This window comes from Empidonax traillii, unplaced genomic scaffold (assembly GCF_003031625.1).
Source record: "Empidonax traillii isolate 1590-97213 ecotype Southwest subspecies unplaced genomic scaffold, ASM303162v1 scaffold276:size1176444, whole genome shotgun sequence".
NCBI classification, from domain to species: Eukaryota; Metazoa; Chordata; class Aves; order Passeriformes; family Tyrannidae; genus Empidonax; species Empidonax traillii.
In genome coordinates, this window is record NW_020955469.1 from 976,179 (window position 1) to 1,003,957 (window position 27,779).

At 41.5% G+C, this 27,779-nt stretch overlaps 1 protein-coding gene across 1 annotated transcript; it reads right to left on the minus strand.

The window, feature by feature from the left end:
* Positions 1-360: 360 nt before the first annotated feature.
* Positions 361-27,779, minus strand: CRCP (CGRP receptor component). The gene is made up of 6 exons (XM_027889961.1): positions 27,666-27,779; positions 24,084-24,120; positions 22,746-22,844; positions 19,839-19,933; positions 10,276-10,333; positions 361-1,898 (listed from the first exon to the last, which is right to left on the minus strand). The coding sequence occupies exons 1-6, from the start codon at positions 27,671-27,673 to the stop codon at positions 1,755-1,757; spliced, it is 441 nt and encodes a 146-aa protein (XP_027745762.1). The 5' UTR covers positions 27,674-27,779; the 3' UTR covers positions 361-1,754.

Sequence of the window (27,779 nt, forward strand, 5' to 3'; positions counted from 1 at the left end):
GCACCTATTGTGCACTAACTGGTTAGTTAAACAAAAAAAAAAACCTTCCAAAAATCACTGCTGCTGGCTAAGGACACTTATGATCTGGTTCCATCTCCGTTTTATAAGTTTAGAACGTATTTCAATAACTTACTTTTAGAAAGGGGCAGATAAAAATGTCTCAGAGTGTCAAACCACATCAGTGACTGCTGTGAATGAAAATGCTAATTTTAAAATTAATTGCATGTCATTCTGTGATATGATCCACTCACCTTCCTTGTTTTCTTGCACATTTAGGGAGAAAAATACATATTGATGTATTCACAAAACCACCAAGGACTTTCCCCTTCTTATACTACTCTTACCCAGTCAAAATGTACCTTTAGTCTCCAGCCTTGGAAAGCATTTAATATAAGATAAATTATCTTTAAGAGGCAACAAATACATTTTCCAATAATTCCCTTTCCTCTCCAAACATCAAAGAAGCTTAAATGCCATGGAAACACATATCACAAATCCCCCAGACACTGGACTTTATCAGTCCCTTTCACACACAGCACAACTAAAGCTCAGAAAGCGTAAATTCTTTGCATAAAAACACAAAATAAAACCATGACAGACCTGAGGGGGCGAAAAAAAGTCAGAGATCTGATTTGAGGTCTTATATCTCGTCTACAATTCACAAAATTCCCAGGATGTACTTAAAATTTTACCTCTATTTCCAGGACCTTATGATAATCATAGAAGAACGGTCTGCAGCCATAGCAAAAAGCAGTGCCATGGTAGCTTCTGACTTTGTGTGTGTATATTCACACACACACAAATGATTTATTGTAATCATCAAGGCTTTCAACATTAAATACTTGATCCTGAAATCCTTAACCAGACAAAAGCTCAGTACACAGAAAGTTTTGCCTCATCCAGGGCAGACTCTCATTCTCCTAAACCAGATTTGGACCTCGGTGTTGACTCATTTATTCCACCACCACCAGCACGTTCACAGGACTGACTGGCCTGTGTATAAATACTGGAATTAATGCTCAAAGGGCAAATATCCACCTCACCCCTCAATATTCTGCTGTTTGTTAGTCAGAGCTTTAACACTGGAGTCCGGAGCCTCTCTGCTGTAAACTGGCCCAACTCCCCGGTGTCAGAGGCAATTTGCTGACTTAACTGGTGATCTGGGTGTCTCTTTTATTGAAGAGGGACTGCCAGACACCCTTGAGAACAGATCCTTTCACTCCTATGATGCCAGAAGCCTCCTTGGAAGTGCCTGGCTGGGCCCCAAGCAGCTCTTGTACCTCTCTCTGTGTTTTGCTCACCAAAGAGCCCCAAAAGCCAGCCTTGCGTTGCAGCCCCTGTTCTGAAAGGCAGTTGGGCAATTCAAAAGCTTCTGAAAGCAATCATCATTACAGCACTGCTGTGATGATTAAAAACATTGCCAGCTGTACCATGGGCCTATTCAAATGTACAGCTGTTACATGGGTAATGAAAAATTACAAAAGCTTCAGATCCTGTGCCCCGTGCTTTCTCAGGCTGCCCCACTGCAGACTCGGTTACTGCCATCCCTGTTGATGACAAAACAGCAAAACAATAGTGGCCTTTTCTGTGCTTCCTTGTAAACAATTGGTTCCCTCACCACCTCCAAGCAATAAAAATGGTAATATATTTTACAATTATGTCCAGTACAGGATTAAACCGGTATCAAGTTAAAAACAGGAAAATATTAGCTGATTCTCTTCTGGAACTGCTGCCAGCTTTGGTCTGGAAGCCTCCTATGCTTGGTCACCTTCGTCTTCCACTGCCATTGCCGAGTCTCTCTGTTGTTCTTCTGGGTCCCCTGGAAGAATACTGGTGACTGTCTGGAGAAGTGACTCGATCTGCTCCTCTGTGAGCCTTTCCTCGCTTTCTTCTACCATCTGCAGGTCAAAAAACAATCCATTGTCATCATTAAATCCTCACTGGGAAATACTTTGTCAATGGATGCAAGATACAGTCTGAGCTCATCACAAAAGCTGTTTACAAAGCAGAACTCTTGCAACATTTAAAAAAAAAAGGAAGAAGAGCTCCATTGTTCACCACCACAACTGGCACTCTGGAAGGAGATCCTGCTCTCCTTACAAGAAGGAACACACCACACTCAGAACAGCCTTTCCTCCCTGGTTTCTCCTCAAGTCCCGCTCAACCTGCACATCCACGTCTTGAGCCAGGCTTTTCATTTAGCTCAAGTCCAGACCCACCTTCCAGACCCGTTTTCCCAGCTTTCTGTGTTTTCCTGGGAGAACTGAAATGAGATATTCTGAGGGTGGTTCCCTGAACCTTGGCACCTGGACTGGAAGTAACCAGGCCTTAAAAGAAACCACCTAATCCTGCAGCAGCTACACTTCACTGGAATTTGCTTAGATTGGAGATTCCTGAGTATAAAGGCATTTGAAAAGCTCCGAGCGACACAAAATACGCTGTCACGAAATCAACTATATGATTCCATGAGATTAATTGGGGACCTACTCCCACTGTGGAGCTGTGGGAACTCTTATATCACTGCCACCAGTGAAACAACTGCCCTAATTTATAGGCAGCTGTTAAAAGGGAAAAAAAAAGCTTGTCAGAGGACTGGAAAAGCAAGTCAGAAGGACTCTTCAAACGCAAATGAAACCAATTAGGATTGTGGGGTTTGAGTTTTCTTTTTTATACAAAGTCCTTTAAAATGTCCTTTGAAGAGGGGTGATTTATATTAATTATGGTTCCAAGTCAATGCAGGTTTAATCAGCTCCAGCTATAAACTGTCAGCCACTCAGATGCATCTTGCCTTCTGAAAAGCTGAGTGGTACATTCAATTAACTTGTTTTTTTCCTTCAGAGTCCTACGAGCCCTCTCTGCACGATCTGATCATGTTCACCTGTATTATCCACAGATCCTGGATGAGGGGAACTGCACTCAGCTCAAATCCACTCCTGCAGCAAAAGGCAGACACTGAATATCCATTTACAAATGACTGTTTCCGGGGACTATCCCCGATCAAAGGATGAAATTCCCCATGGAGTGGCTTTCCAAGCACTGTTGGTTCAAGAACTACCGCAGGACACTGGCTGGAACAACAGTCCTGGCTCTTGTTCCAGCCAGCTGCTACACTGTACTCCATGGGCTAAAATACACTAAAAACACACTAAAAACACACAAAAAACCCTCCTCCTCTGTGAGAACTGCTGCAGCTACTGCAGGGGGTCAGGTAATTCCTGCTGGGCTGCATCCAGAGAGGATCATCCCAGCAGCTTGACCAGCACACCCTCAGCATCAACAGTGTACCATGAAATGTGGAAGAGGAAGGTGTCCTTCTCCATGGCAGGGAAGTTGGAACTAGATGTTCATTTAGGTTTATTCCCAACCCAAACTACTCCAGGATTCTGTGATTCCATGATAAAACAAAGTATGTTATACCCACTCCTTGGTGCCAATCCTGCTGACTCTACATTACTCTACAGATTTCCTATGCCATTAAGTTTCTTAGAGGATTATCAGCCTGGTTTTCAGACTGGATTAGAGTGTTATGAATTACTGTTACATTGAATTTTAAAGGTGACAGCCCCATAGCAGCAGGAAAACACAAAGAACCAGCCCACATGCTTTGGACAGGCAATGTCACTCCAGGCAGGATGACTGATCTCTTAGTGGCCAATGTCTCCCACATCCCTCTGCTTTCTGATCTTCAGAAAAATGGCACTTTGCCTAGTTTAGATTTGATTTATTGGATGGCATGAAGTCCACCCATTTTAATTTTATCCCTCCCTATTTATATCTCTCCTCCGAACACTCTCTCCTTCAGGTGCTTGCTTCAGGGAGACAGAGTTAAACACAAGGATGGAATCAGAACACAAGCAAAAACCAGAGAGTTCTAGATCACCACCAGCTCTTATTGAAGGCAGAATACACTTACGTGAGAATCCAGTCCCTGTTTTCTTGCATGTCCCTCAGTGAGCACACCACTCCGAACGAGTAACGCCCCAACTCCCAGGATGAACAACCCCGCTGATGTCATTTGTGCTGGCTGAGCACGAGCCCTGCCCGGCTGACAAACTGCAGACACGACTTGGACAGTGACAGATGAGCTCTGGTGGCTGCCCTGGCAGCGTCAGGAATCACACTTGAGCACAAAGCTGATAAACGAAAACAGTCTCCGGTGTTTCAGATGCTCCGGTGCCGTTAACTGGCGGCTCGTGAAAGTGTTGAGAAGAGCATCTTTAAAACAAGATGCCAGACACTGCTCTGAGAAGGGGGGATGTAGCTCCAGATTCCCTCCTGCTGACAGATCTGTAGCCTCTGCCACAGGGAAGTGGTAATTCCCTCAACTACTGCATGAGGCTCACCAAGTGCTCACCCCTCTTGGTGCCCCTGCACCAGCTCTCCCACCAGGAACCCCCAACAGACACAAATCTGGCAGGATGGACAGACAGCTGATTATTCAGGTTGAAGTTCCAGTGTTATTTTGCTGTGATACCATTCAAGGCTTCAAAGGATCAAAAGCATAAACTATAAAAATTGATTTTTTTCACTCTTTAGGGAAGTGAAAAAAAACCAGCCTGAGCCTGACTTATGAAAACACAAGCAGTGAGGAAGCAGCAAAGCAGCAGCCCAAAAGGCAGAATTCAAAAATTAGGCACAGACAGCATGTAGATAAAGAGACAAATGAAAATATCCTAAAGGAAAACAGATCTCAAGGGGAACAGAAGGTCACCCAGAGACTTTTTCTACATTCAACAGATGTTCTCCCAGCTTTCTGATTTACAACTATAAGACAAAATGCTACCCACAGCACTAGAAAATATGGTGCTGAGAAGAGAAATTGTGTGTAAGAAAAAGCCTAAAGGCAAAATGAAATGACTGTGTTCAAGTACCTACTTTTCCAGCAAGAACTTTACCAACCTATGGAAAAATATCTAACAAAAAGCCTTGCTAACCTCGGACTTGCACTTGGCTGAGACTGCTCAAGCAACAGACTGAAACCATAAGCAGTCAGGAATGCAAAGTTTATACTAAGGAAAACAAAAATGCAAATGTTTGAAATAAGTGTATGACCTAAGATGTTGATGTTGGCAGTGCCACACACCCCAAATGGAACCAGCTCACCCCCACAGACCGTGCCACGTGCCAAGTTCAGGGGATCGGCAACCAAAGCGCTGCTGACCCACCTTTTTTCAATATTCAGGGATTTGGGCAAGTAACAGAACTGGGCAGCGCTACAGAAACACAATTTATAGATTAAAAAGCACCCTGATGTGCAGCAAGGCAAGCATGTCCCTTTCCCAGGGCTGAGAGAGGGGTTTTGGAAATGAGCACAGGGAAGGGCAGCGAGCCGTGTCAGCTCTGCGGCTTCCGTCATAAATAATTCCCAAGTCCCGACATCCAAGTCTAAACCGTCCCAAAATAACTACAGGGTTTTTGGTAGCAAACGCTCCAGCACATCAGTGCCATTCATACACACACAAAGGATGAATTATCTATGAAATGCAACTCTGTGGTCGAGATAATTCAGTCAAGGCAGGCCTCACTAATAACTTGTATTTCACCCAAACTCCTAACAGTTAGTTATTAAATTCCCATTGCAATATACTCGTACAGGAAGCAATTTTCACATTTCAGTTCCCCAATGCTCTGAACAATACAGAGCTAATGCTCTACACAACACAATCTACAAAACAACCAAAGGAGGAATCAAGGAAGGAAGTAGGAAAACTTTACTTGGTAGCTTGATTGGCATAAAATTCCTGCAGCTAAAAATAAAAGGGGCACGTTCTCTCTGCAGCTCAGAGTTCCTTTTCAAGCCTGGGTAGCCAGAGTTGCCTCTTCTTTTATTGATATAAAAACAGCCAGATTTTTAGAACTGTGCAATACATACAAGTATTCAGAGGGCAGCTGAAGCCACAGTTCTGCTCACCTTTGAGAGCAATGCTACTTTTATTTAGAAATCCAATAAGCAATTTTTCACTTGCTTAAGCACCTTGTGCGTACAACTGCTAAGCCAGAGCTTATGTTTGGACTTAATTTCAAGTATTTAAGAGCTCCAACCAACTTAACTGGACTTGGAGCTTAAAATGAGGCAAATGTTTACCAAATGGGAGAATAGCTCAAGAAAATGATGCCAATTTTCCTCTTCGTCTCCAGATAAATCTTTGCATGGGCTTTCTAACCCTGGAAAATGGCAACAGGCATCTGACACCCACCCCTGAATCTTGCTGTAAGAGAATGCAAAGGCAAATCCCTCTCCAGAGCTGTGCTCATGAAACAAAACGTGGATGTGGGATATTTTACTGTCTCCACACAGCCCTTCCCAGCTGTGCATTTTAACAGTGGGTTTTGTTTTTTTTTTTTTAATTGAGCACCATGTCTGAGGTTCTCAGAGGAACAAAACAACCATAATTACCAAATCAGAAGGCAATCACAGAGTTACACAAAGCGCTGAGTCACGTTAAGACCTGCTGGTGGATTCTCATGGCAGAAAGTCCTTTTCAGAAGCTTTTAAAGATTTGGTTTGTGGAGGAGGTAAATCAGAGAGTAACAGCTAGCCCATTAAGACAATTTCAAAGATTAAAGTGTATGTTCATAAATGAAATGTGCAGATCTGTATTTTCACAGCGCCGTGTACAAATGTAAGCCCAAAATACCAACACAGACATAAACACACATAATTGTCTATTTTGTTTTTTTTTTTTTTTTTTTAGTTGGTGAAACAAGGACAAACACTTTGGAACGTGCTTTTCCTAATTAAAACCATACCTTTGCTGCTTGCCCAAATAAAAGCCAAGTATAAGAAACTTCGTCATCCTTGCTGTGCTCCCTTCAGGCTTTCAGTGTTAATGTTTATTTGATTTAGTCTCCTGAGACAGGACAATACAGTGCAAATGTTGAAGAATAAATAAAGCCACACTGAAGAACCCCAAAAAGTACTGCAAGAGCTCAGAAACTCTCTGAAGGACAAGCAATATTTGGTGGGGAACAAACCTCAGCATCACAGAGCAGAACAACCTGTGGGCCAAAAGCTGTTGTTTATTTGAATAATAAGCCCGGAGTTCTATTTAAAAAATAAACAGTAAACTACAGTAATAAAGGAAATAGGGGTTCTGATCACTTCAAAAGCAATCAAGCACATAATTTAACTCCAGTGTAGGAGGTAGATGTTTGATGAGAAAATGACTGTTATTTCCTCCTTTGAGCAGTAATTCGAAATTGTTCAGCACCAACACACTAATAGGAAAAAAACACATAAAAAAAGAAATAAAGTAAAAGACTGGATGATTGGATTAATGTCCCTCAGAGCTAATTAACCAAGTGGAAAGCAGAATATATTGTCCAGGAAATAAAATGTTCAAATCCTCTAAGATCTTCCATTTTCCAGAAGAATACTCTACATTATTATTATTTTCTAGTCAAGAATAAAAGAGAACCTGCCAGCCTGCTTGTGCAGAGCACACCAGGTACAAGGTTGTCCGAGATGGAAACCTGATTTTAAGAAGCACAGAATTAAAATCCCCTTTTCCATTCAGAGAGGAGAATGTGGAGCAATTTGTTCATCAGAAAAGACGATGCTTAATCTTCAACCCCACCACGGTTCAAGCACTGAGCAAAAGCCGAACCACGGTCATGGATAGATGAACATCAGGGTCTTTTTTTTCCTTCCTCCTTTGTGAATCACTGAGCCAGGAACAACATATGTTAAAGATTAAAACAGGAGGTCAAGATAGCTGCAATGTGTACAGTGTTGTACCCTGTGGGGTATGAATTTAGAATTTCATGCTCCTTTTGTTGCTATTGTTGTTTGAAAATAAATCCTGGCACACGGTCTGGAAAAGACAAATGTGGACAGTGGCACCAATTTGTGCATGAAGACTTACAGAAGACCCTGGGATCGAAAGATCACAACATAAATTTGGGGTTTTAGCTTAAATGTAATTTTATCAAAATGGATTTATTAGTTGAATACAACTAAACCCGGGGAATTTACTAGAGGGAGAGTAAAAAACTAAAAAGCTGGAAAGGTGAAAAAAAGCAAGAATAAATATACCTGTCCTCTCACATGAGGGCTATTAAATTTGGCTTCATTCCTTGGACAGGCAACACGGAGTTGAGATATCGAGTTTGAGGCATCAAAACTCTCTGAGCAAGTGAGAGATAAATTTGGCTTATTTAGCATTTTGTTTAAAGCTTTTTTAAAAAGAAGACTGATGTGCCTGCATTATATGAACTGGTCAAAAGTTTTTATCGTCATTTCTCTCGGATTCAACTCCAGGAGCAACTCCAAGCTTTTAAGAGGCAGGGGGAAGTTCAATGGAAAGAGAATCAAGGCAATTTTAGACCCTCATATTGACTTCTCAGTAGGTTGCCTCCCATCCATCAGCTGCAGTGAATTGACTTGCCTGCACGAAATCTGTGTGTGGATAATCTTCTCCCCCACGGACATCAAAGGAAAACAGAGCAGCCCCCCCTGCTCTGCATTATTTTACACTCAGAGAACACAGAGGTTTTGTGTGTTCAGTGACTGCTTCAATCTCCTTCCCCTGTCCTCACCAAAACCCCGAACAGTTCAAGACAGAGACTGAACTGCAAAACCATTTCCTTGCTGAGGCTCCCAGGCTCTGGATTTCACTTAAATAAACCACTCTGCAGTTTCCCAGCAGTTACGAAGCTCAAAAGACTTTGATGCACTTTGATGGAAGAGTAAATGTCCTGCAATTTTGGGGAGGTTTCATCTAACAGAGTGTTAACAACCCAGCCAACTCAGATCACTGTAATGGTAGTTTTGGAGAAACTAGCCTTGGGAATTACAGGGGAACTGCAGAGGAACAGGAGGAAGTGCATCCCCAGCACTTCCATGACAACAGAAATTCAGGCTACACCCCAAATGTCACATTTTTCACAAGTTGCTTTTGACCACTAGGGAAAGGTTCTGGATAAATAATGAACTGACACTGAACCCAAATGTCTGTGTTTCTCTAAGTTTTAGCAATGAGTTTTATCCAACTTGGACACTACAAACCTTGGAATATCCAAACTATGACACTCTACAGAAACCTGACCTCTAATACAAAGGCCCAAATTTCTTATATTTACCTCCTGGACTTCAAACATGACACAGGAGCAAACTATTTTCAATTATTTTATAGGTAGGTACGACAATGAGGAACTAAGGAGGATTAATAAGGGGAGGAGGGAAGAGACAGACAAAACCACACAGTCACCTGAAAGCAGCAGTAGATTATTGCATTTAAAGAAGGGAAAAAGAGACTGTCTATGGCAATAAAATAAATCTGTGTCTGAGCACACGAGGCTAACAAAGGCATGAGACAGCCTCCACATCAGGGCTTATGACTAAGTGCCTAAGCAGAGCTCATGAAGCCTTAATGCTCTTGGCTGGGTTGATGATTGACACTGATCTCCTCAATCACAAAACACAGCATTAATTCCTCAGCTAGAAACATTCTTCCAAGAGACGCCTTCAGCATTATAATCCCTATTCTGTGGCTACAGAGGAAAAAATAGTCCTACTGGTACCTCTTTAATCCTTCCCCCCTCTTTTGCAGCAAAATATGATCCTGTTACTCCCCGCTTTGGTTTCGGGTTGAGATGGCAAACAGATGTTCTTAATGCAAGAGACCTTCATTGAAATAATATCCCGATTATAACAAGCTCTTTATTACTACGGGGTTTGGGATTCCTAAGGAGATCCTTCCGGGAATATAATCATCTCTTTCTATTTAGTGACAATCCCTCTTTACATCAGAATTATGCTTAACAGATTGCCAGTGGCTGCTTTCCATGGGGAAGTCTGTTTACATCCATATCTCATTCTTCATCACTGCTCACAGCTCTGTATCAGTCATTAATTTCCTTTTTGGAACGTTTGGTTTTAGTGTAAGACAGAACTCTGCCACCCAAACAACCATGTCATGGCAGCTGTCAAAAAAGTGAATTATATGATTACAGAGCTGCAGCAGCAAAAAGACCCAGCTTAAATATAATCTTAGTTGCAATACTCCGGTCACTACCCTTTAATGACTGCACTGAGCATTTAAACGTGGGACACTGAAGCAAACAAGAGGTGGAGAATCTGCCTGAGAGAAAGATGGGCAAGTCTCTAGGGAGGTCTCAGAGAGGAAGCTGAGTGGATTTGAAACAGGGGATGTAAAGATGTGCATAAAGGGATATATTCAATCACCCGCCATGAGAAAGTAATTATTCAACTGATCTTCAAGGTTAAAGCTGCTCCCATTTAAGCTTTGAACAGTCAGAGCCATTGTTACTCACCAGCTGGATCTCAACTGCAGTCACAGGCCTGTGGTTCAGCAGCTGGAGCTTCTCTGCCCTGGTTAAAAGCAAAGGGTAAGACAATCCACATTACTGTGTAATTTGAGGATCCCCTCAACTGACTGGTGTGATGCAAATACATTCCTGATAGCTTAGGCATGAAATGCCACTGCCAGGAATAATTCTGACTGGGTTTGCCTTGTGGTTTAATCGACATAATTTGGGTGTTTTAAACACAGCATTTTCTTGGGTGTTTAGACAGGCTGCTGTTGCCACCTCTAGTCCAAGGTGGCAAGCAGAGACATTTAGACCATTACTGTACAAGCATTAATTACCATGCACTGTTAGTTTGTTAAGGCTGTGTAGAAATGCACATCAGAGATCAGAGACTCCTCTGTTATGAGCACACACCCACAAGAACAATGATCATACCTAAGAAGCTACAATCCATCAGCCAAATGGCAATAACTTGCTTGTTCTTTTAGCCCAAAATTAAACACAAATAGACTACTATTAGTAAACCACAATTTTGAAGAGCTAAATCTTGGAATTTATTACTATTTAAAGGGCACCTCTGATGGAGGTTGAAACCGATCCTGTGTCTGGAGATCCCTCAGAGACACCATCTCATTTCAAACGGCCTCTGACAGCGTCTGCCCCTGAAACCCAACACCCTCCCCAGGCACTCCAGCCCTCAGTCATTCATGGACAGGCACTGGGACACATCCACAGCCCCAGGGGCTCGGGAGAAGCCTGTGAGGAGCAGTGCCTTGCTCTGGTCACACTTTCACACCATCCAGAGGCTGAATTCAGCACTTGAGCAGCACCCAGAGAACAGAGCCCTTCATCTACCCACTGAACACGCAGAATGAGCAGCACTGGCATCACATTTTCCTGGCTGATGTCTCCTGAAGGAAAAATCCTGTATTGCCACAGACTGGATGATCCAACAGACCCTCTTCAGCTAAAATTCCCCTAACTGCGAGTGACTTGGGGATGGGAACAAGAGGAGAGAGGGGACTGTGGCTCAGCAAAGACAACTGCTCTGCTGATGGCAAACTTTGTCACACCAAAGGGGTTTGTGATGTGTAACCACAGTCCTGAAAGAACAGAAAACAGCTCCAAAGAGATGACATGCTGTCGATTTTAGATCCAACCTGCTGGCAACAAAACCAAAATCCTTAAAAAAAAAAAAGAAAAAAAAAAAGTTTTTAATTGGCCCACCTAGTCCCTGAGCTATTCTGCCATCATTTTTATAAATGCTGGAAAATTGTTTTAATTATGACTTTCAGCTTCAAAAGAAAAGCTTGCAATTTTTTAAATTAACAGCAGAAAGCTCAAAGAAACCCTCCTATTTACTTATTATTGGTTTGCTTTGCCTTTGGGAGACCAAGGATGAAAGCCAAATATGTTTCCACTGGTGGGAAGCAGTGAATACACCTCCTTTTTTTTTTTTTTTTCCCCCATGCTAATCACTTAGCTCTATTTGGCAGCTTGATGTTTACAGCATGAGACTGTGGAGAGCATGGCAGGATTTAAGTCTAAGCTGAGAGCACCACTCTTCCCCGCTTTACTGTCAAAGAGATGAGGTATTTATAACTGCTGCCATCTACTACTGTCATAACTAATGAAAAGACAGAAGGAAAACCTCACTAATGACAGAAGACAAGCACTGAAATCCTTGAAAACTGAAAGCAGGTCATTTAAGGAGTCAATGAGGAAAAAACCCACCTGTGTAGGGGTGAACAGAGCTGGGTAAAGATATTAAACACCATCTTCACTGAACAAAAATCTGGCCATTTCAGCTGAATGTATGAAAGATTTAGTGCTTTTTCCTCAAGAGCTGGGGAAGTGGCTGGTTCAATGCCTGGAGCAACTCGATGGAGGTGCAGAAGCTGGTGCTCCAGTCCTGGCTTTCAGTGTTATTTGCTTTTTAGTCCCTGGCCAGGCCTGGGTTTGTGCCTCAGTTTCCAGGCCTCTAAAACAGAGACAAGTTTCTCTGAGGACACCTGTTTGTAAAAGACCTCCCCCTCCTCCCAGAGCCCTACTTACAAAGACAGGCTGTGTGATGAATTCGTACTTTATACACTCACATGCCACTTCTGAGATCAGAGCCTTTTCAAACAAGTCTTTCTTCTCTTCTGCAGCAAAACACATCCCAGTCCAATCCTGCAGCTCCACCACAGGCACAGACAAAGTGTATTGTTTGAATTTTACAAAAGAGCACGTAAAATAAATGTTCTCATCTTCCTCTTTTCCAAAGCAGCACCTTTGAAATTGCTTGCCAACAAAACCCCAGAGCCAAATAAACAGCATCAAATAGCCAAAGCCATTTCATGCCTGAGCTAAAGAAGGCAAACCTGACTTATCCAGAGGTATTTTAAAGCAGGTAGAGATCCACCATGTTTGTCGCTGGCAGAGCAGGAAACAGAAATAAATTGAAACCAATTAGACATCGTGACTAAAAACAATCAATTAGTGAAATTGTTCATGTTTCCTGAAGACAAGAAATATGGAACACAGTAAGAAAGATCACTTCTCAAAGACCTTTTGCTTATAAGCATTAACATCACTAATAACTCATTAGTGAACTGATAGAAGTTTTACAGAAGGGCCAAAGGGATCTCCAACACCTCATTTCAGCAAAGGTGGCACCACTCAGGGGATTTTCAGTTTTAAAAATGTGTACAGAAGGGGGAGAGATAACCTGCAAGCCGTTAAAATACGTTACCTGAAGAATTTCATGGCTGTTTTCATCAGCAAAGCTCCCTACTGGAAAAAACTGACACAGAACATCACAAAGGAATAAACAGCAGGGTGCAAAAAACCCCCAAAGCTACATAAATAAAGGTGCTTGTGTAGCTGAACACTAATTAACATTAAAACATTAACAACCTTTAGCCGTGTTCACATACAATTACGATGTAAGCAATGCATTTGTTCCATTTCCACAGAGAAATAACCAACTATTCAGTAACTGCCATCTGAAAGTTGGTGCCAGGCCAGTTGCTCGCTGCTCAGCCTAAACACTGCTCTGATAATGAAGACACAAAGTTGTTTCATTTTGCCAAAATATTGCAAGATTGCAAAGGGAGAACCGACTGTAGTTGAGGATGTGCACAAACACACTGATACACCACATGTTTGGGTAAATAATGCCCAGTAAACATCCAGCTCCCAGGGTTATTTAACAAACAACAAGGCTCTGTGTGCAGCACAAAGAGTTACCTCTGCTTGCTGAGGAATTCCAAGCGAGCAGCAACTCCTGCTCTTTGCCCAGAACACACACATGGACACCAAGATCAGCCCAGGGGACCCTCAGGATGGTTTGGTCCCAGCTCTTCTCCCCCGGTGCCATCTCTGACCTTCCAGCTCATCACAAATGGGAGTGACCAGAAGGCTCCAAATCTTGGTATCCCTTTGGAAGAAACACTCCAAGAATGTCTCTAAATTTCGTTGGTGTGATAGAAAACTGGATGACTGAGCCCTCAAACACCTCAAAGCAGTGTAAGTGGTGTGAGCTGGAGCTCAGCAACTGCACTGATCTTTTTGACACTGGCACCAAAAATGGACTGCCAGGATCAAGGTCTCTGTGTACCTGGAATTTCTTGACAGCACAGGCACAAATTCGAACCTGAATAACCCCAATTCCATGAAAAATAAGCTTTAAGGAAGGCAAACTGCAAGCCTGAACATGCATCAGGATCAGTCCTGGCTGCAGTATTTGCCATGGGCACAGATATAAGCCTGAATTTAGTTCATGCTCCACTAAATCTAAAAAATAACATTAACTTTTTTCAACTCCTACGAATTCATCTTTACACTTTCTATGGAATGCCTGTTACACTGACACTCATTAAATAAAAAAGGGTAACTGTCCCACTCTTCTAAACAGAAGGTGAAGAACATTTTCAGCTTAACTGCCCCCAAACACACGTATTTGTATTTTCTCTGGACTGGATTTTGGTAACACTGCTTGAAACATGAAAGCTGCTCTTTCAAGAGAAGAACACATACAAAAGATGAGTGACAGCTGAAAGTAATTTTCTCACATGAAAGCAAGATTCCACTAATCAGAGTTAATGGTCCGTGTCACAGACTTGCACAGGACCTGCCTGGTGAGAAATCTCAAAATGGCAATTACTGCTGTGGGGCTGAGCAGAGCCAAGAGCAGCATTTCCAGCTGAGGGCAGAATGCTGTGGAGTGGGCTCGGGGGACATTCAAAGCTCAGACTGCAGGAGACAAAAAAATGTGTGCAGTTATGGGCAAGAAAACGGGTCTGGGGTCTGTGTTTGAGGGGGGAGTGTCTGCTGTGGGAGGTGAGGGTGGGGGGTTACAGGAGTGTAATCCTAAAAAACAGTTCTAAAAGACAAAAAAACCCACCCCACATGTTTAACACCACTCACATCACTACAGTACATCAGCTCTAAAAAAGAATAAAAACACATTCTGTTCTGGAAATTAAAGACAAAATGTATCATATGCCCTCAGCAGGGAGCAAATTCTTGCAGCATTTATATTTGAACCCAAACCTCCTATTAGGTGTCTTGGTATTGCCCATTTTTTTATCTACTGAGCTCCTGGATTGTACATAAATATTAAAGCAAGCACGTGCTGCTTTTCTAGGAAGAGATCTACAGGCCTGGGTGAGGAGAGAACAGTGTCAGTGCCAAGACACAGCACACAGAGCTAAAAAAAAAACCCTTAAAACATCTGTGACTGTGCAGAGGCAAATTTATCCCCAGGAATGTATGTTTTATAGTTGCTAGGAAAACCATAAAGTAACAGCTGTATATATAACCACGGATTTTATTAGTGCTGAAAATACTTCAGAGTCAAATCCCGTGGTCTTGAGCTGAGCAGTTCAGTGTGTAACATCCGAACCCAGATCACAGGAGCCCCAAAATGTGGAATCACAGTGTTCTCTGCAATTCCAAGCCAGGACATTTCTCCAGGATGAAATGTGAGGGCTTACAGTGGTTACCTGAATGCAAAAAAATAATAAAATTTAAAAAAAAAGGAGCCACTCTGCTCCAGATCAAAGGGTTAATTCCCAATCAATCCAGAGGGAAACACAATAGTCTTTGTAAAGTCTATTAAATGATGCCATTGTTAACCAAGCACCATCCTGACTTGCTGTTGAATATTCATTTTGAAAGCTCTGAAGGAAACAAAAATTACAAAGTAAATCGTTCAGCCTTTAATGCTGTAGAGGTTGTAGTTTTTGGCAGGAATGAGGGAAAATACTTTCTAAAAGTACCACAGATTTTCAGCTCAACACTTCCCTGACTGTGTTGATTTAAAGACAAAAAGGGCAATGTTTCTGTCCATTTTTTTTTAAATTATAGTAATATGCAGTCATTGGGAATTTGGCTATTCCAAAATTAGATCCAAGATAGGCTATCAGTAACAGGAAGAAGCCCAAGCAGAGCCAGTTTTCATTTAACCACAATTACAGAGCTCAAGCTTAATAAATGTTCTTTTCATGCAACTGCACTCCCCCCACCTTACAAAATATGAAGCCATTCCAGGGACTAAAACTGGAAAATTAGCTGCTAGTGGCATACTGTATTTCCAAGTACAACATGGCTTACTGTACTGCAGTGTTAGCCAAAGCTTGAGGCCTCAACAAGGTAATAATAAAACTTACTATGCCAGTTCAGAGGTTTTCATTAAAAAAAAAAAATAATCTCAGTTCTACAGTTTCAATTTTACCAAAATAACTGATGAAACAGATAAAGAAAACCGTGGAGAAAACTGAGCTTTACCAAACCTTACTGGTTATATCAGTGAAATATCTGTTTAGGTGTCTTTGAATTTGCTCCATTTAGCAAGGCAGCTCTTCTGAAATGACTCTGTGTTTGCACACATTAGTATTTATATTTAGAATTTGCTTTTTAGGTGTTTGGGTTTTTTTCTGCCTATAACACTAACGAGAAAAATCCATCACAAAATGGATGCTGGCCTGTTAACCTGGTATTCTGAGTAGCAAATATCAGCAATAAGTGATGACCTGAGGTGCTTTCAGAGGAGCTGCACATCTGCCAGCACAGCGCTGTCAGCTCTCTCCTGTGCGACCTGGCACTGCCTGGTCAGTCCCGCGGGCTTTGGGGAAGGAGGGCTGGAAAAATAAGAATTCCCTGGATTGAAAGCTCTGCTGTGCCTCGATTGCTGCCGTTTCTCCCTTCCCTCCCTTGCTATTCTCCCATCCACGAGCACAGCCTAGTGCCGAGCGCTGCAATCGCAGGCTGAGCAGGGACAGCAGCTCGTCCCTGTCCCCAGCAGGATTTTAGGGAGGGCTGCAAATCCCCCTCTGATCCTCCAAGCCCTTCTATTAGAAAAGAACTTTCTGAGCATAATTATGAGTACAAAGACACCGCTTAATTGTTTCCCTCTTGATTAGAGGCAGAGGAATTTGAAAGAGAGGGAGCAGCCTGAGAGGATGGGGTGTTTCTAGCCAGTCATGCCCTTTAACCAGATGGATTTGTCAGAGGACAGACACCAACTTTAACACACATATCTGTATCTAAAATCAAATCAGGGACCTTCAGAGAGCTGTTCCCAGCACAGACAGTGTCTGACCAAATAAGAGATTAAGGGAGAGGGCCCATCCTGGAGTGCCTTACCCAGAAAGGAAGCAGCAGAGACAGACTCTGGAATTCATTACTCCTCGTGGGAGAAGAGGTCATTACAGAGATCATGCAAGGAAGGTCCTGGAGAGCAAACACTGCAGGTTCTTTCCTCTCAGAGGGAAGAGTGAAATCTCTAGTGAAGTCTTTTATACAAACACCACCTCCATCCCACGGAATGGAAATGATCAAAGAGCCTTTAGTTCTTCATTTATTCAACAAGAGAGCAGTGTTGAAATGACCCTGGTTATGAACCAAAGGGTAGTTCAGGATTTCCCTGGAGGCATTACTATTTTAAGTGGATCTAACACAAAGTGCATTATGTAGTAGTTGCACACCATATGCTTTCTGTGCCTTGGTGTGAAGAGGCTGCCAGATGGGCTCTGACACTTCCAAACTGAAGTGTCTGAATGGAAAAGATTAGAAGATGGGAAAAGTGTCAGGATCACACCAAACAATTCTGCTCCTTATTTTGTAAAGTACGTGGCAAAAGCAGAGTTGGCAAGTTCTCTACCAGAGGACAAAGGTATTAACAAAGTAAAAGTTGTACAGGATGCTCACAAAACTAAGGTATCAGCACCCAATGTGAGCTCTGATAAGCCACCAACAGAGTAAATTTGCCACATAAAATAGTGGTTGGCTCTTCACTGTCATCCTTCTGCCATTATGCACAAGGAAATGACTTGGGAATAATCCTCTTGCTTAGCTTACAGACTGATTCAGAGAAAAAGGACAAGAGAGGATGATACCTAAACACAAAGGCACCTCCTAAGCATCCATAAAAAAATTAAATAGTCAAAAAGCTCATTTAAAGCTTGTAACTATTTCAACCCTTGCAGTAGGGCTGTATTCCAGCTCACTGAACAAGCAGGAGTGGGAAGGTGAGGATCTGGGTAGATCTTCTACAAAATATCTCAGCACTAGGGAGTCAGAAGTTTTTTGTTATGACTCAAATTATTTAGTACTTCACTCTTGCAGATCCCATGCAGGGGAGCAGCTGCAGTCAAGGTACCTGATGTGGTAACAGAGCTCTCCTGACTTTTTGTAAGACTTAACAATGAGGTTCTGCTCAAATTCTACCTGAAAGATCCTGATATGTTTAAAAATAAGTTTTAAACATAAAATAAACCCTTTGACTTTTATACCCTACAAATGGGACTTTTATACCTACATCATTCAGCTGTTTTTTCTCTGAGAAATCCCACTCTGCCTTTCTTACTCCTGTTGCCTTTTTGCTGTGACAGATTGTTCTGTTGGTGCCTTCCTAAACTGCTGCCCTGTGCAGACACAACCAGCCTATTTCACTTCAAACAGGACTGTTTCTCATTACCAGAAATGAAGGATGCTCACTATTTACTCAAGAAATACTTTGCTCCCAGTTTTAAGACACTTTCCCTGCCGTACCACCAGCTCTTTCCAGTAAGCAGTATTTTTATAACAGACTGTTTTCTCCATGCTTCAATACCTGTGTGTCAGAAAACAATTAGGACACCTTCCCCACTACATAAATTGCTGTATAAAATGAGGACTAAACACTGACATACTGGCAATTTTAGCTCTACCAAAGCAAGCACTACCAGCCCAGTTCCAATATCCATGACAAAGCCTCCAAGTACCAGCACTCCTGTGTCTGCAATTCCAGCAGCCCCAGAGCTGCTGCTATCCTGCATGTGAGTGATTGTTTGTAGAGAGGGGGCACTGAAAGTCAACAAAAAAGCTGACAATCTTCTTTCTACTCAACTCCCTCCGCTTTGGACCGGGTAAAAACTTGCCTTGAGGCACTGCACCCTCCAGACACTCTCACTGGGCACTTGTTTTTGTGACACAACCAAATCAATAAAAGCCTCTTTCCCAAGGGATAAACTCCTTGGGAGCCCTTCCAGCAAGGAAGAAAAACACAGTCAGTGTCTGGAGTGAAGGAGGAGTTATTTAGAAGCAGCTAAATGTTAGTTCTTTCTGCTTTAAAGATCAGAGGAGCCATTAGAGCTCTCTGAGCAAGTGGAGACTTCCAGGGATGCCATTCCTTTGGGTCTGACTATTTACAATAAGATTCACTCACGCTCTGCACAGAGGTTCAAGAGGATTATGTGTTTCAAGCACTGTGAACAGCCACTTACACCACTGCCAAAAAGGAGAAACGCCCTTTAAGATGAGTCTTCTTGCAACTGTGAAGGAAACCTTTTATTTTCTATGCAGAAATTCCCCAAATAGAAATGAACTGTATGTTCAGCCTCATTAGAAACTGCAGAGGGAGGGTGGAAGGTTGATTGACACAATATTTTGGTAACTGAAATGTACATAAATATAAATATGAGTGGACAAACAGCACATAAAGAAAAGACAAACATCTTACTTTCCTAAACTCAAGGAGAGAGCCCAACCCTGAGAGATGGTCTGCAGCAGTTGAGGTTCACAGATTCACATAAAAATTAAGAGTAACATTCTTTCCCATACTTCTATACTTTTATATACTTATTTCTTCCCAGGATTTTATTTGCTTATTGTTTTGTTTTTTTTTTTTTGCCTTTTAGGAATTAATACATTTTTGCTTAAGGACAATCACGAAAATAAGATAATAACAAACGAGGGATGAGTTTTTTCTTACTCTGTTCAAAACCCTTTTACAACTTCCAACTTCTTCCCCAGAAAGCAGTTTATGAACTCTCTGTGCTTGGACTGTGTGAAATCATGTTAAAATCAACACACTGACAAGAATTTGTTTGAGAAATATGCTGATAAACACAACCCAATGAAGGAAATCCTCATCCATGTGGGCATTAACGACTGAAGGAAAAGATGTATGGCTGAGTATTTAAATAATGGCAGAAAACACATGAGTTAAACCCAGACAGATGATCACACTGTACAAGGGGATCAGCTTTTCTACACTGCCATGAGTTCATCCTTCTGTTCCAAGGCACATCTGTACTTACTTGGTCAGCTTATGGCCTTTCATTGCCGCGAGGAATTCCCTCACAGTCTCTGGGCTCTGGTACCTACAGGGTGTTTTTGAAATGTACTTCAGTGTCTGCAAAGAAAGAAAGAACATTTCATTGCACAGTTATGATTTGCTTCACCAGTTGTGTAGGAAAAAAATAGATCTGGAAAAGCCTCCTCAGTGCTACTCAGAAAAACTGGGAAGGTCAACTCAGGGTTTGGGGGTTGGCTTTGTATTTTTTTTTTTAAACAGTGGGAAGTGGTGTCATACATGAGACAGGTCACTCATATTGTTCTCTCTCCAGTAAGAATGCACTGAAATTATCTGAGGGAGTAAGAAACAGGCACCATCTAACTACAACTTCATGTAGTTGAAATTGCATTATATATTATATTATATATTATACTTACCCACAAACCCAGCCAGCTCCCCACACACCCAAAGGAGAAATACAGCCCTGACTATCCCATTCCCCCTGTGGCTCTGGACCAACATTTATCTGACCTGTCCAAAGCCCAGAGTTCCATGTTGAAGGGCACAGGAAAGGAGGGAGTTTTAGCTCTGTCTACTAAAAACCCACCTGCTGCTTTGTGCAAAGACATTTGTTCTCTTGGTTTGAAATAATCTCAGCTGTGCTGGATAGTATCACTTATTAAACAGTATCACTTATTTACTCTTCCTTTTCAAGCCAATAAATATTTACAGATCCACAGCTATTTTAAAAAGAACCAATGTATGAGGCTTGGGGTTTTACTGTGTTTGGGTTTTTTTGTTTTGTTTTGGTGGTTTTTTATTGCTTTGGTTTTGTTTTTTTAAAGGCACTTAGGAAAGTTGAATTCCTATTCATCCTTAAAACCCACATTCCCCTCTGCCGAGTTTTCCTGTGCTCAGTGCCAGGGATACTCTCACTGCCAACCCATAAATCACTCTTTAAGCTCTCTAATCTATGGTTGTTTTCATCCTTTATCTGCATATTTGGCAATGCTTTCTTGAAGTTCACAGAAGCAGATTAGGTGGGTTGCCATGAAATCTGAAAGGATACTGTGCTATTAGAAATGTTTATCTGACTTGAAACAATTTATCTTTGCTCCATTTTTTTACATGTTAACACCCACTAACCTCAGCTAACTTTTGCTTTATTTAAAACAACACAATATCTAACAGATGGACAAGACATAATGTAATTTGACCTGAGTAAAAAAAAAACAATTTGTTGATAAAAAACCCCACACAAAATCCACTTCACAGCTGACTTTTCACTGGAAGTAGCTTAGAGTCTTCTTTAATATTTTTTGTTGCTTGAATCAGACCCCAAAATGAAGAGTTGGGGAAAAAAAAAAAAGAGCTACAAGAAAATACGTTAATCTATGTTTAGTGTATTTCCATTAAAATCTGTTCTCATTTAAAAATGCTTGGTAAGGGAAAACAGGCTTCAACAGCACATGATAATTCATCCTGCTTAACAGAGAGAGAGTTGATGAAACATAAATTTCAGGACCAGTTTCACTGGACTACTGAGAAATGCATTTAAAAGCATAATAAGGTGCTGGATAAACCTCCTTTCTGTAAGCCCTGTCTGACCTTCTCAGATGAGATGAAGTTGTTATTCACCGTTAACTACTGAAATTAAATCATCATATTGTCATGTAACAGAATTAGTTTAGAGCAGTAATTTCTTTTCCAGTTTAGTTGTTTCTTGGTAATTCCAAACCATGAAAAATGACAAGTATACAGCAAAACAAAGTTCCCTTCATCTGGTTGTTTCAGCACCAGTGGATAAAAGTCTGCATAGAGCTTGTGAAGACACACTCAGCAGGAACAAAGACAATCCTGTAAGATCAAATTCTGGTTTCCTTTCAGGCAAATATAAAGAAAACAGACACAGAGTTTCCACCACACACAAAACTCAGCAACCTGTGGGTATTTAACATATCAAAACACAACAAGGCAATTAAGGCTTTAAGGTGCAGCCTGATCAAATTTACTTACAGGATCTTTCTCAGCTGTTTCAGAGAGCTACAGGGAGAGACTGTCAGTCTCCACGAAGGTTTAATTTAGATTTTTTTGGTAAGCCCCTATTTTGTTGACCACGAGGCTTAGGAATTACAACTCTGTACCTTTTCAAACAAAGCCAGAACTAAAACAAAACCAGAGCCTAGGCCAAATCTTACTCACATGAGCAGTTTCACTGCTCAACGGAATTACTCATGCAAGGCAAAGCTCCCTGTCAGTCACGGTGCTGCTCGTGCAATTCTCCAGCACAGAGACAAAGGGTCCCACTGCAAGTCTGTACCAAGTTGCTAATTTGAGGTATTTAAAATGTTAATGTTCGTATTATGTGATTTGAGGAGTTCTTCCCGGCAAGAGGGGGAACGTTTATTACCAGTCTGGCATCCAGCTGATGTTATCTGTACAGGTGGTTTTGCTTTTCTTTTGACCACAAAAAAAAAAAAAAAATTTTAAATCATCTATTTTAGTTGGAAATTATTAGTTTAATTCTGTTAATAAAAAAATGCTGTATGGGATCTGTCTGATCAGATCTGAAATCACGATTACATGGTATCATCAATTCCTTACATGACTGCAAGTTCTGCCCTGTGTATCAGAAACGTAGAATATTTGGAATTAAAAAAAAAAATCTAAAGAGTTCAAACCCAGGGTGTTTTAAAATTCTTTTTGTGGTAGATTTTAATAACAAGAGCTGCATGCCTCCCTCCACCCTGAGAGCACAGTCATCCTGCAACCTGAATGAAGTGACCACAGAAAAGTGGTCAGAAATAAAATATTCTACTGTGTTTCTTAACAGGGGAAATGTCATACTGAATTATTAATATGCAGACCTAAGGATGTGAATTTCTCCAGCTTGGGCTAATTTGCCAAGGATTTTGACAGTGGTCCTCACCTCATACATGATTGTGTTCAGATTCTGCTGGCCAGAGCTCTGCTTGTTTTTCCCACTCTCTTTGCGCTGCTGCTTAAGATCAGTGAGCAACTGGAACACCTGAGGGGAAAAAAGAAAGTGGTTTACACCATTTGAGAGTATTTAACTGAAAGTGTTATAACAGGAAAAACAGAAATAATCAACAAACAAAGCCCATCAACCAAACAGCAAAAAAAGTGTGGCTGTTTTGGTGGATCCTCAGCAACTGAAATGACAGATGTTTTGGCCCCAGAGTGATGAACAGGTGTGTAAATTGTTTTTTTTTAATAACTGTGACTGATTTAAACAGATTTTCAGCACTTGTTCAATGTTACCCAAGAGCCCTAAAGGAGAAGTTGCCAGGATGAATATGACTTGTTTATCTCCTGTCCTGAACAGAGCTGGGTCATGCCCTGCTGTGCTGGCACCGAGCTCGCACTGACACAAGTGATGCTTGAAGCAACATCTCGCAGCAGGTTATGGCTCTACTGGATTTGTTATGACAGATGCACCCACAACATTACAATGGATACATGTCCTGCCTCACAGAGATGCATTTTTACCTTGTCTGAAAAACAAAAGTAAACTCCACACCTGTCACACTGCCAGGAATCCACTCACTCAAGGCTTGACCTACAGATGCTGCCGGGATTAACGATCCCATCATAAATTCCAGTGGAGTTATTCACAAATGTTACAGGGACCAGCATGGTGTTGTGGTGTGTTAAACCACAAAGATTAAATTAGCACCCTATTTCACCACGAGGTAATGCAAGCAGACATTCTTGAAAAGCATGTAATGAAGTTGTCTTCACATTTATGAGGCAACGAAGATCAGTGCAGGAACGAGATTCATCATCCCTACACATGCAGCAAAACATGCAAGCAGCATCACAATTTTCTTTACTGCAATAGTATGTTTTTAACAGACAGACATTTAATACCTGATTAAAAAAAAAATTTAACTGAGGAGAGAGGAAAATTATTTTCTGCTGTACATAAGTTCTGAATAAGATTATTTTTTGTTATCTGAGTGCCAGTATTCACTGTTTGCTAGGACAGGGCACTGCAGCCTCCTCGTGACTCACTGGCTTCTAGGAGTGTTTATCCTGAGCAACATGATAATACAATACCCATTACCAGCAAAACCATCCCCAAATCTTCTTTAAAAAGCTTGTTTCCTTAAAAACAAATCAAATGCAGCGGGGTGTAAATCACCTTTCAGGTCCTGCTGATTGTCACTGCCAATGTTCAGCTTCCAAAAGGGACTGGCGGCAGCTTTAAACTGCTGGTTTAAAACCAGGATGCACATAAACTTACCTCAAAGTTACTCAGCAGGGCAGCATTTGCATCTTTTCTAAAAGGAAAGATGAAAACAATTAATTATGCTGCAAATGAAACTGTTTAAAGTTTTTTTTTTCTTTGCAGAGTCCTGCAGCACAAAGAACAGACGCTATTTTGATTAACTTTTTAAAGAAAAGAAAACCCCAAGAAATCTATTTTTGGTGATTCTACATCACCAAGTTGTTGCCACCTTATTTTTCCATATTGTTAGTAGAATTATGGCATAAATATAGGCTATATCTTGCACAAGTTACCTCATAAATCATAACATACTTGTATAACACACTCCTTTTACTCAGCCACCCCATTTTATTCACTCACCCAATTTCACACACGAAAACCAAATTGCTTTGCCTCTTCCTTACAAAATAGGCCTCTAGTTTTATTTTAATAAAGACTGATGGGAAAAATAATTCAGATTATACCCCCTCTTTCCTTATGAGTCTTTAAGAGCACAGAGAAAGAAAATATAGTGAGTGTTTTTAGTACATTGTACATATGTGCGTGTACAGACATAGATAGGGCACTAATTTACGTGGGTAAATTAATTTACCAGCCAATTTTTTTACTGAGTAAAAAAACTTACTGCATTTGCTCTTTATTTTTTGCATTTTTATGTGCCTCATTCTTTAACATTTTCCACCAAAAAAACACCTCCCCACTAATTCAGTCCAAAATAAGCAAGAATCCTTATCCACCACCGGCAGGGCGACTGCAGAGCCAAGCACATATTTAGACTAATCATGCCCTCTATTACTACTGGATATTGTAATTTTACACTTTTAAACTAAAAAAAAAAAAAAAAAAAAAGAAGAGGAAAACCCGACAGGGAACATCCTATATTCCCTGAACAGCACGTTCTGCTCAGCAGTCAGCAGAAACAACAACAGAAAGTTTCCATACAAAAGGAAAAAAAAGCCTTTCTCAGGTCTGCGCAGCAGCTTATGGAAAAAAAAGAAAAACAAACCAAACCAAAAAAAAAAAAAAAAAAAAAAAAAAAAAAAAAAAAAAAAAAAAAAAAAAAAAAAAAAAAAAAAAAAAAAAAAAAAAAAAAAAAAAAAAAAAAAAAAAAAAAGAACAAAAAAGGTACAATGTGTTGTTAAGCACCGCCAACCCTTTGAATAGAACTGTCACCGTTCATCACTTTCAGGCGAGCCAAACGAGTCCACAAACTTCCACAGGTTCTATCATTGTTTTTAAATGAAAAGGACCTCCTAAAATGCGCTGAGATGAACTTCAACTTCCATTTGCTGACGGGGGTGAAACCTCAGCGGGTGAGCTCAGGCACGCATTAGCCGTCATTCATGTTTTACAAACCATATAGCTTTTGTTGTTAGGTAAATGCAAGTCTTCAGAATGTTTGCATTCAGGCCAGGGCCGCAGAAATCCCCGCGGATCAAAGACGGTTCTTTGTTAGAAATAACAATAATGCTACAGGAGAATTACGTATGGAATGGCTCGGTCGAAGTGAGGGAAGGGGTCGTAGGGAGTAAATACACTGCTATGCAAATGAGCCCGTGGAATCAATCTGAAGTTAAATTATTTAAGACAACTGCTTCCTTTTTTTTTTTTTTTCATTCAAACCCGCTTTGTTCATTCAGAAAAATATTTATTTTTTTTTCCTCTGACAACGGGCAGACAATGAGTCAGTCTCAGACCTTCAACAAAAAAAGGCCTCTAGTTTTATTTGAATAAGAACTGATGGGAAAAAAATAATTCAGATTACACACCCTATTTCTTTATAAGTCAAGAGCACAGAGAAGGAAAATACAAAGACTGTTTTTGTACTGTTTCAGTACAATTGCTGTTGTGCTGAAATAGCAAAATTATAAACTGATAAACTTTTGAAGAACTCATAAAGTAGGAACAAAATTTTCTTCAGTCCTCGCTCTCACAAAACAACTATCAATTTTACATTCAGGAAAGAAGGAATTTTACATAATAAGTTCTAAATAATGAATTCTAATGTATATTTTAAAAACTCAGCCTAACAGTGTTCTCTATTTTTATGAGATTAAGACTTAAACAGACAGGAAAAGAATTTTCATAGGCATGCCAGAAGTATAAGTACGTTATAGAATCTTTAAACAGGTAATATTTGCCCAAATTTTAGTCCAAACCAACACATTCTTGAGGCCTTCTGCATATATCAAAAAATATCTTAGTATATGGCATCACACTTCTACAAATATCACTGACATTTTTAAGTCTACTGCTCCAAATATGTTGCATATTTAAAAAACAGTGTTTTCTGGAGGGTTCTTTTCTCTAATAACAGTTCTGGCAGGGTAAATCCAGGAGCAGTTTTCCTAGTTGCAAAACTTCCCTCTGTGAAACGTATCAGGCAGGAGGTAAAAGACGAGCAAGATTAAATTTCTACAGTAATTTAAGTGCAAAATGGACTAAATTGTTCCACTCCAATTCAAGGAACGCTCACCAACAGCTCAGGATTTCAGCCCCTAGATCTTCTACCTCTGAGGCACCTCCTTTTTGGTACTAAAAGAGGCAGCACCAATAAAATATACGGGGCTACTCAAGGCAATAAAACCAAGTGGATGTATAAGGAGCATCACAGATTTACTATTAATGGTGCCAAAAGCACCTTTCTCAGTGTACAACAGCAGGATCAGCTCATTTCCCCTACTCGTGTTAAGACCTATTTCAACAGATGTTTCTTATCTACTTTTGAATTTTATGTCTAGAAGATCTAATAATAATAGTATAGAAGATTTAATAATAATAATAAAGCATCCGTGGACTGCATGACCTGCAGTAGCTCAGCTGACTTTGGGGGATGCTGATACATCCCATGGGACTTGCACCTTCCGTGCCCCCATTCTTAAGAGACCAGCACCGTGTATATATAAATAAACGTGAAGTTTAAGGAGCTCCACAGAACTCAGGAGTTTCTAGGCTTCAAAACGAGTCAGATCCTGTCGTTTTGTGCCCAGTTTACACTCCCAAAACAGAAACGCGCAGCGCTGTCGGCGCAGAGAGACAAACCACGCTGCCCGGTGTCACTGCCCTGAAACACCGGCCACAATTCTCGTGTTTTTTGGCACACACTCCAGGCTTTCTCTTTCTCTGGCATGTCCAGCTCCTACACAGTCACCCTCCCGATGCTGCCGGGGTAACCCTCTCCCAGAAGCTGGCAGGGGATTCCCGTTCCATCTCTCCGTGGGCACAGAGGGAGCGGGCGGGCGGGGAGATGGGAGCGCAAAGAGATCCACGCTGAGCCACGACACCCTCGGGCCAACCAGCTGCTCCGAGCAGGATTGTTAGAGCAAATAAAAACGCTCCGTTTCTTACCGGAACGCCTGAACCCGCTGCTGGGGCGGCTAAAGGCGCAGCACATCCCTCGTACGCCCTCTGTACCCACAGGCCCACATGGATGGACCCCCCCACACACAGACACCCCACAGGCCCATACGGATGTGCCCCCCACACCCACACAGATGCACCCCCGGTCCCGCAGCCCCCGCTGTCCCCACAGCAGCCCGTGTCCCCGGTTTGTCCCCGGTTTGTCCCCGGTTCCTCCCTGCCCTCCCCGTTCCTTACACCTCCATCTTGTCCGCCCCGGCGCGGCCTCCCTGAGGCTCCTCCCGCTCCGCTCCGGCACCCGCAGCCCGGCGGGACACGGAGGGGGCAGAGCCAGGTAAAGGGGGAGGTTGA

Excerpts from the sequence above, each read along its gene's own strand:
- CRCP (XM_027889961.1), bottom strand. Across the intron at positions 19,934-22,745 it reads TGAACACAATCATGTATGAG|ACACTGAAGTACATTTCAAA; the intron begins GTGAGGACCACT and ends CTTTCTTTGCAG. Across the intron at positions 1,899-10,275 it reads CTGCAGTTGAGATCCAGCTG|ATGGTAGAAGAAAGCGAGGA; the intron begins GTGAGTAACAAT and ends TTTGACCTGCAG.